General features: G+C 38.1%; 1 protein-coding gene across 1 annotated transcript in view; it reads left to right on the top strand.

Moving 5' to 3' along the window:
- Nucleotides 1-341: 341 nt before the first annotated feature.
- Nucleotides 342-10,100, top strand: part of COG6 (component of oligomeric golgi complex 6) — a 49,393-nt gene continuing 39,634 nt past the window's right edge. Inside the window, exons 1-4 of the mRNA XM_043892060.1 lie at nt 342-581; nt 2,850-2,993; nt 5,251-5,322; nt 6,591-6,649. Coding sequence (XP_043747995.1) covers nt 429-581; nt 2,850-2,993; nt 5,251-5,322; nt 6,591-6,649 — 428 coding nt within the window. The 5' untranslated portion in view covers nt 342-428. The remainder of the gene's footprint in view (nt 582-2,849; nt 2,994-5,250; nt 5,323-6,590; nt 6,650-10,100) is intronic.

The raw sequence follows: 10,100 nt of genomic DNA, 5'->3' as shown, positions 1-10,100 counted from the left end.
AAAACGGCTGCACAGTATTAAGTGAACTTAACTAGAATTAGCTTTAACTGAACGTATTTGCCCAGGCACAGGTCTCAGTGGATGTAAGTCTAGCTCAGACTTTCACAGATTGAAGGATTACGAGATCTCTTTAATCCCATAAATCGTAATACCCCAGCTCTACACCTGATTTGAATTTCAGTCCACTTTGCAAACGCAGTCTCGCGTGAGTCTCCTCCTTCCAGCCTGAAGTCTTGCTCCGCCTCCCTCGATTTCTCTACCCCTCCCACCAGCTTCCTAGGAGGCAGGCTGAACAGCAGTGGGCGGGGCACAGCCGTTCGAGGGCGCAGGCGCGACCTGTGCGCGCATGCGCGCTACGCGGCTACTGGCGCGTCCCTATCCTGGGCTGAGGTGGCCGGCGCCTGTCCGGGGGCGGGACGCGAGGCGCTATGGCCGAGAGCAGCGGGGAAGTAGTCGTAGTGCCCGCGACCGGGGCTGCCAACGGCCTCAATAATGGGGCCGGGGGGACCTCGGCGCAGACCAGCAACCCGCTGTCGCGGAAACTGCGTAAGATCCTGGACACCCGGCTGGACAACGACAAGGTGAGCGGGGCTGGAGGGGCCTAGGGTCGCGCATCCCTGGGAGCCTGGGTTCGGGGGTGGTCGTCTGTCCGGCGCCCTCGCTCTGATCTTGTCCCCGCCTCGAGGGGGCCACCTCAGGCCCGCCGGACCCCCAGGCTGCGTTGCCGACGTGGGGCAGATGAGAAGGGGGAAGCCGAGGAGACCCTGGAGAAACGAAGAGGTTTCCAGGGTGTTACCTCTATTTATTTAAAAGGGTTCCTCGAAGATTCTGGGTCAGGAAGGCAAACGGTGGAAGAGGGGTTCTCCCTGACCCCGACAGGTGTTGGTCAAGCCATAACGGCATAAAGAAAAAAAAAAAAATGTAGAAGTGAGAGTTTTATAGGTAAATGTGTAGGCATCTGACAGTAAGCTATCGATAAGAATTTGTGTATAAAAGATAACATTATACTATGATGAGTAAGAAAGATGGTCCACATTATACTGTGAGGACTAAGAAAGGTGGCCTCTAGGACCACCACTTACTAGATATAACCAGCAAACTGGTGCATTCTGGTTTGAGTAAGTCCCTTAACTTCTCTAAGCTGATGTTAAATCTCTAAATTGGAAATACCGCAAGTTACTTTCTCAGGGTTGTTGCGAGGGTTCAATGAGAGAAACCAGGTGAAATGCTCAGCACAGCGCTGCAGGAGTTGTTTCTTGTTAATTCTCAATAAATGTTAATTTTACACAGTTTATTAAGGGTTTAAAGTGTCTGTTATTGACATGAATCTTCTCTTTTAATACAGCTGCTCTGGTAAATTAGCATTATTTCTTTTTTACTCATGAGAAAAATAAGTTATGGAGAGAGTGTCTGGGTTCATTTGCCCCCTAGTCTGTGTGATTTTGTTCATTTAGCATTTACTGACCACTCATTTAGCCTCGACTCCAGGGTGTATCAGGGCTGTGTTCCAAAAAAGAAACAGCTTTATTTTATCTATTTTTTGCCATAAATATTTATAGCTAAAGATTTTTTTCTGTCTCTTAAATAGTAAACTGAATTTAAATAGCCTTACAGTTTTTGTCATTCCAGCCATTCTTTAAAATTGAAGTATAGTTGATTTGCAGTATAGTGTTAGTTTTAGGTGAGCAACCAAATGTGTCCAGTGTTTTTATGATAGCGTAGTCAAAACATGGAAAGTTCAGCCTGTTTGAACATATATTAGTTGAGGTGTAAGAATTCTGTCTGTAGGATTTAGGGTGCTATTAGACACAATGGGCTTGGTCTTCTGCCCTCTACCCATGTTCTCTCTGTTAAAGAACTCTTTTAGTCTCATAGCTTTTTAAATACTAAAAAGCATGATGATTCTCTAATTTCTAACCCTGTTCCTGACATCTCTACCAAGCTCCAGTTGTTTACATGACATCTCCAGTTGGATACCTGATCCATATCACACAGACGGCATGGCCAGAATTCTTGATTTTTCTCCAAACTGGTTCTCTTCCCCTGTTAGTAAAGAACCTCACATTTACCCTTCATGCAAGAAGCATATAAGTGCTTTTTTTATTCCTGTTTTCTTTTCCCCCACATCTCACATCCAGTCCATTACAAATCCTATAGGCTCAATCTTGAAAAATATATTCTAATTTTTTTGGAGTATCTCTTTTTTATCTGCTTAGACCATCTTGGGCTAAGCCACTGGCCACTGTCAAATCTTTCTTGAATTATTTTGGTTCAGAAGTTGTCTCAGAGAGACCTTCCTCTCTTAAGTCTAAATTCGTCTCCCAGTTACTCAGTTCCCAGCCTAGAATTTACCGTTAGTACTTATTTTTTAGATATAGCCTTCCAGAGTTGGTTTATGCAGGCACCAGTAAATATGCATGTACTGTACATAGTCCTTTTTTTTTAAACATTTGGTGTTACAGATGTTTCTGTAACTTTTTGTTTCACTTACCTATATCTTGAAGCTCACGCTATGTAAGTACATACAGAATTTCCTCTTCTTTTCAATGGCTGTATCAGTCTCTTTAACCAATCCTTTTTAGATGAACATTAAGGTTCTTTCTAATCTGCAATTTCAAACAATCCTGCAATGAATAACCTTGTATATATGTCATGATGCACAAGTAAATATGTCCTTACTGTGTTTCAGAAATAAGTTTGCTGTTCACTAATGTGAAGGTCTTCCGGTATTTTTTGGATTGTGTAATGGAAATAAATTCTTGGGAAATGATTTTAGTAATTTTTGCCTAAGATTAGAAAGACATTTGAAAATTGGTCCCAATAATATTCTTTTATTACCAATTATGTAGGAGATGTTGGAAGCTCTTAAGGCACTGTCAACCTTTTTTGTTGAAAATAGTTTGCGGACTCGAAGAAATTTACGTGGAGATATCGAACGCAGGAGTTTAGCCATCAATGAAGAGTTTGTAAGCATTTTCAAGGAAGTGAAAGAAGTATGTAAACTCTTTTCATTTAGCATTTATTGAGCGCTTACTGTATGCTTGGCTCTGTGCTAAGTTTTTTTATAAATAGAGTTGATGTGCTTGCTGTTTGTGTACCATGTTCAAATAGAAAATTTAACTATTAACAATTCCTTCAGCAGCATCTTTCTTTGGACTGATGGGATTTCTAAATCCGTAACCTCCACAAATGCTGCTTCTTAGAACGTTGAAACATTTGCTCTGGGAAATTCTTTTACGAATTTTAGCATTTTAAACAGCAACAGAAAACCATTTCTCTGAGTGATTTTCCAGTAGAAATAGTCTTTCATTGAGTACACCTCCCTTGGATAACTGTTTTTCCACTGGAGATTAATAGGGACTGAGTAACCTTACTGTATCCTAAATTATGAAATTTTCAGATTAATTAAAATCAGTTACTTCAGCTAATAAATAATTATTCATTATATTTGAGTGAGCAGTCTACTCACCATAGGGTGAAAATGAATTTTATTTATTATGACATGTTTTATTAATTATATTAAATTAGAGTGATATTACATAGTTAATATTTCTATGTGAGTTGTGTGAAAATGTCATACATGGTACCAGCGGGTGCTTAATAAACACAAGGCAATTTTTTTTTTAAAGATTTATGATTTCTTTGTTTGTGGCTGCACTGGGTCTTCACTGCTGCACGCGGGCTTTCTCTAGGTGGGATGAGTGGGAGCTACTCTGCATCGCAGTGCACAGGTTCTAGGCGCTCAGGCTTCAGTAGTCGTGGTGCATGAGATTAGTTGTTCTGCTGCATGTGGGATCTTCCCAGACCAGGAATTGAACCCTGTTTCCCCTGCACTGGCAGGCACATTCTTAACCATAGACCACCAGGGAAGTCCAACATAGACTGTTTTTAACTGTGCAGTAGAATTTCATTGGCTGAAGTCTAATAATCTGGAAGGTTAAAAGGGAAGTTTGGTAGTGTTCATAAAGCTAGGGAGGGATAGTAGTGATGAGCACATCTAAAGTGTACTCTTGAAACACCATTTCCCACTGAAAAGAAGTACCAAAGCGAGGAAGCCGTAAAAGACCACTGGGAAGTGTCAAAAGGACTATGGAGCTGAGTTAAGGGGCTTCCACTGGTCAAAGATAGGATGGTTTGAGGATCAGTAAGAATGACTGCAGTGGGCTGAAGCTCATCAAGCATATTTGTGTCCATGAGTGATACTATTTATTAACAAATCAGATTCATTCAGTGTACTGTAGTGCATGCTCAGTCCCTCAGTTGTGTCCAACTCTTTGCAGCCCCATGGACGGTAGCCTGCCAGGCTCCTCTGTCCATGGGATTTTCTAGGCAAGAATACTGGAATGGGTTGTCATTTGCTAAAGTAAATATTAGGAATAAGTTATTCTTGAACTAGTTGGCTAATAATATCATAGTGCTAGTTTCATTAGATTATACAGTGAGATTAAAGGAAATAGTTTAGTTTGCCTGTCTATTTGTTTCTGTTTGCTGTTGCTGATATTGCTATTTTGAAATCATTCTTTTATTCACTTAAAAGCTGTTTAGGATAAGCAGGTCAGAAATAGAACTATTACTTATGATTCTATTACACAAAAATAACCTGTCAGTATTTTATTGTGTGGCCCTTCAGGACTTTCCCTGTGTTCTTCTACACACATATATGTGTATTTTTCTGAAAAAAAAAAAAAAAAACAAAACAAAAAAACACAAAAAACATGGAGAGGTGTTGTATGTGTTTTATGAGCCCTTTTTTAGCCTTATATAGACATCTTCCCATAATAACACACACACACACACACATAGATATTATCATTGTTAATGGATGCACAGATTTCTGTTGTGTGGTTGGAAATGTTTCATACTTGCCGTTTCTTTTAGGCAACTCTGTGTTGATCATCTCTTACATACATTGTTGCACACTTATTTGATTAATTTCTTAGGATAAATTCTTAGTATGAGAATCTGAACATGTATTCATATTCTTAAAACATTTTCCATCTTCATATTGTCAGACCCTTTCTAAAAAGAAATATGCTAGTTTTTTAAAATATCTTTTCATATTCTAGATGTTATTCTTTTTAATCATTTTCAGTCTTAAATACAGAATCTTTTGTCATGCTTTGGCAAAAGAATATCATGGAACAAAAATAAGGATTTGGCTAAGAGAAGAGAAATTTCTTTGACTATATCTAATTTTTTAACTATACCTAATGCTTTAACTATATCTAATGTTACTTTTATCCTTTTCAGGAACTTGAAAGCATACATGAAGATGTTCAAGCAATGAGCAGCTGTTGTCAAGATATGACAAGTCGCCTACAGGTCCGGTATAATGACTGCATTTTAGCGTAGTTCCTGATAACAGGGTAAACTTTCAGAAATTGCTAGATAAGTCTACAGAATGTGAGGATATCTGATACATCATGTCCTATAGTAAGTTTGAATGTAAATTTTTTAAAATTATAACTCTCTTTGTGTTTCTTCGGTGATGGTTTACTAATATTGTGCAGTTAACTCCAGAAACCTTTGTATTTTGATCATGCCAGTATAGAGATAACTCTGTGAAGTTTTCATAAACTTTTGAATTCCATAATATTCCACAAATGCAGCAGAAATAAATTCCTTTGTAGAAAGCCTTAGGAATACTTTCAGATTAAAGCTATGCCCAGTGAAGACCCAGCTTAATTATGATTTATACTCCCTTTAAAAAATATCTCAGGAAAATATCTGTAAGTGTAGGGCCATTTATTAAAGCAGTCTAAACCCCTAGTTTGGCTACAGAGTTAGCATTGATCTACATACTTCTGATTCATTTAATGCCTTTATGTCTCCACCTGTCTCCAACCACTGACTTGTTTCTCCTCTCGTTACTGACTGCCTTATTTTATAGTATTACCCAGTTCAGGTCACTGAGAGAGAATCTCATTGGCTACACTTGTTTGTTTCAGTTCACCTTATAAATGTTTTCCTAGTCTTTGAAATACGTTTTCATTCCTGTTCCTTTCAACTCTGGTTCAAGGGAGAGAGGATTGCTTAGTATGACTTGGTCAGGAACAGCACTCTGTCTTCTATGTGGGACTTTCTCTAATCTTCACCAGAACCCTCTATGAGGGATATTTTTTGTACATTGAGTATCAGTGACTTATTGAGTATCAGTGACAACTTCATTCAGAGATTTCCTGGTAGCTCAGCTCAGCACGTCCATAACTGAAGTATGTTTTCCTGGCAGTGCCTCTTTCACTAAAAAGCATCAGGAACTATTAAATTCCATCATGGTGACACCTTTTTCTTTCTTGTAAGCCTTAGCGTTATGTGTGTATTGAGAATTCTCAGTGAGTTCTTTTTTAAAATTTATTTATTTTTCATTGGAGGATAATTACATTATTGTGTTGTTTTCTGCCTGAGTGAGTTCTTAAATGTAGTATGTGAGCCTTAAAACATCTGTTTCAATTTCTTGGGCCTTTTTTATATCTTTGAGTTCTGGAGTGTGATATCTCATTTGCTGTTGAACTCCAGTAGCTGGCAGTGTTAGTTTTCTGAAGTATAATAAAATTGAAATGTGCTAATATTAGATATGTTTATAATTTTAGGCAGCAAAGGAACAGACTCAGGATTTAATAGTAAAAACCACCAAGCTTCAAGCTGAAAGGTAAGCTTTTCTTTATATAATCAATTCTTCATTAATTTGGAGATAACTCAGAAAACTATAAATGACTTCAAAGCAGAGTTAAAATAATCAAAAAAGTGATTAAAAAATGATACAAAATATGAGGTTTTAAGCTATTATCCAAGAGTAAAACAAATACAAACAGTGTTTAGGAGTATTGATAGCTGGGACTGAGATTATCCCTTTTTGGAAGTGATGATGTGTTGTTTGTTTCCTATATAATTCAAAACTGACTGCTCTTTTAAACAAGCAGTAGATTTTTAAATTGTTTAGTAATTTTATTATCTTTTTTCACAATTGCCTTTTATTTTTAACTTAATGATTATGTACTCTGCTACTGCCAAGGCACAGAACTGTTCCGTCAGCACACATCTCTTTCCCATTGGTGCATGGACCATGGTGAGGAAAATTGCACAGTGTGCTGAAGAGATGGTTGGCTTCACAGGACAGTCAGCTCTAAGGAAAGGCAGGTGCTGAATTTCTAAGCATGTGCCTTGAGCATCAGATGAGAATGTTTTTAGCATCACAACAAATCTTTTGAAAGAGAAGTTTCCTTGCAGTTAGAGACCCACCTGTGAATTTTTCTCTTAATGTTTTTGTTGGCTGACATGATAACAAGTGTGGATTCAATTGAAAATTATGTCTAAAACCAAGAGAGTAACAGATCACCAATCCTGTGTATAAAGTTTATTCAAACCCTTTCTGCTGCTGCTGCTAAGTCGCTTCAGTCGTGTCCGACTCTGTGCGACCCCATAGACAGCAGCCCACCAGGCTCCCCCGTCCCCGGGATTCTCCAGGCAAGAACACTGGAGTGGGTTGCCGTTTCCTTCTCTAGTGCATGAAAGTGAAAAGTGAAAGTGAAGTCACTCAGTCATGTCCGACTCTTCGCGACCCCATGGACTGTAGCCTACCAGGCTCCTCCATCCATGGGATTTTCCAGGCAAGAGTACTGGAGTGGGTTGCCATTTCCTTCTCCTGGCCTGAGTTAAAGGAGATCAGTCTTGGGTGTTCATTGGAAGGACTGATGTTGAAGCTGAAACTCCAATAGTTTGGCCACCTCATTCGAAGAGTTGACTCATTGGAAAAGACCCTGATGTTGGGAGGGATTGGGGGCAGGAGGAGAAGGGGATGACAGAGGATGAGATGGCTGGATGGTATCACTGACTCGATGGGCATGAGTTTGAGTAAACTCCGGGAGTTGGTGATGGACAGGGAGGCGTGGCATGCTGCGATTCATGGGCTCACAAAGAGTCGGACACGACTGAGCGACTGAACTGAACTTGCCATCTTTAGTATGTAGTACAATCTCTTGTAACTAATTGTTGGTTTGATTGAGTCTCTTTCCTATGAAGCTGAGCTTGAGAACAGTGACAGCCTCTTGTTCTCTTTTTATGTCTCAGTGCAAAACACATTGTAGATTCAGTAAGTGATTTTGGGTGAATAAATATGAACTTTGTTTTTTAATATTGGTGAAATCACTATTTATTATGTATTTTTTTGGTCTCTTGAGAAGGCCCATCAACCAAATTTCTCTATGGTGAATGTTAATGTTTTTCTTTGAGGTGTAGTATGTTACAGTGGAAAGGATGTACACCTTGAAGAGCTGAATTCTAATCTAAATCTTAGGTAAGAGCTCATTAGATTTTTAGTCTTATATGAGTCCTTTGTTAACTCCCTCAGGCTCAGTTATCACATCTGGAAAAAAGGAGTAATAGGTAACATCGCAGGGTTGTTGTGATGAATAAGTGATTTATGTGGAGTCCTGAACACACTGCCTGATGTACCTCAAGGAGTACTACCCTCCATATCCCTCTCCGCCTCTTAGACAGAGATGTGTAGTACATCTTGTTTCTTCATTGGCTTTGGCAACTGGAGACAGAAGCTATTCCGCACTTAATTAGATAGTTTTCCTCAGCTATGTTGTTTTATGTTCTCATTCTTTCTTATTTTTTAATAGTTTTAATTTTGATTGTGTTATTTGCTATAAAGTACTTACTGTAACTTAGGTTTTGATATTATAGTTTACATAAAAATATAAAAGCAATTTATTTCGCCCAAATACACATGTAAAAATCCAGAACATATGTGATACATATTCTTTCATTGCTCTGTAAGAGGTCAGGAGAAGGCAAGCAAAAATCACATTTTTCTTCTTCTCCCTTCATTTACGTGTGTAAAACTTGAAGAAAATTACAATCAGATGTAACTTCACCACCTAGACATAGCTACTGTTAACAATGTGGTGTATTTTCTCTCAGTTAGTGTGTGTGCCTACTGAATTAACAGCTGACCCTTGAACAACACAGGTTTGAACTGCACAGGTCCAGTTATATATGTGTGTGTATATATATATATATATATATATATATATATATATATATATATGTATTTTTTGTAGTCCTACACAGTCCACAGTGGGTTGGATCTTCTACTCCAGAGGGCTGGCTGTAACATTATATACAGATTTTCCTCTGTACAGGGTAGGGTAGGAGTCCCTGACCCACACTTTATTCAAGGGTCAACTGTACTAGATTCAGTTAAAACATAGTGAAACAGTAGACTAAAGAGATTAATTTTCCTTTGTGCCTGGTAAATTGACTGAAGATAGATCCAAAAGAAACTCCCAAAAGATTTTCATTGAAATGGTTAATTTGTATAGTCTCAAGGAGTTTTATTGTTATAATTAATTTAAATCCTGTATGATAATGATTTGAGCTTCTAAAAGTATAAAACAAAACATGTTAAGGTAACTAGTAGATATCAGTACTTAATAAGATAATTAAGGACATAGATTTTTTAAATCTGTATTTTAAGTAGGTGATTTGCATTGTCATTTGAGAAAAATAGAGCATTACTGCCACCTGGAGGACTTTTTCTTTTTAGCTCTTGTCTTTCGGCAGGAGCATTTGACATTGTGAACTTAAACCTGGAAACAAAACGAAGATGGCGTGCGTTGTTCTGTCTGTTCAGATAGTGTTAATGATTATCTTTGTTCAGTTTCATTTGAATATTTTGAAATTGGAGAATATTACTGCCCTGTGAATACTACTAGTGAAACACTTTAATTTTATTCGTATATCTTCACATCTAAAATCTGAAAGGCAGGAATGTTGAATTTCTGTTCATGTGGTTTGTATCCCCAACTTGCCTTTAGATTGTGACCCAACTCAGTCGTGCAGGTCCCTGCAGGTTGAATTGCAGACTCAAGTGTGCTTTTCCTAATTGTCAGCTAGTCTAAGTTGGCTGCACTCAGATAATATAATTTGAAAAGATTTTTTTTGTTTGTTATGATAGTATGCAGAAAAAGTGGGGAAGACAAAATGGAGGAGTGTTTTTTTTTTTTTGATTAATAAAGAATTACTAGATGAGTTCTTGACTTCAGTTTCTAACCTAAAGTAAATAATAGGCTTGATTTTTGATTTGTTGTGTACTT

Source organism: Cervus elaphus, chromosome 30 (genome assembly GCF_910594005.1).
Source record: "Cervus elaphus chromosome 30, mCerEla1.1, whole genome shotgun sequence".
In the NCBI taxonomy this organism is placed as follows: domain Eukaryota; kingdom Metazoa; phylum Chordata; class Mammalia; order Artiodactyla; family Cervidae; genus Cervus; species Cervus elaphus.
Note: the sequence above shows the minus strand (reverse complement) of the source record. Positions and strands in the feature narration are given on the sequence as shown.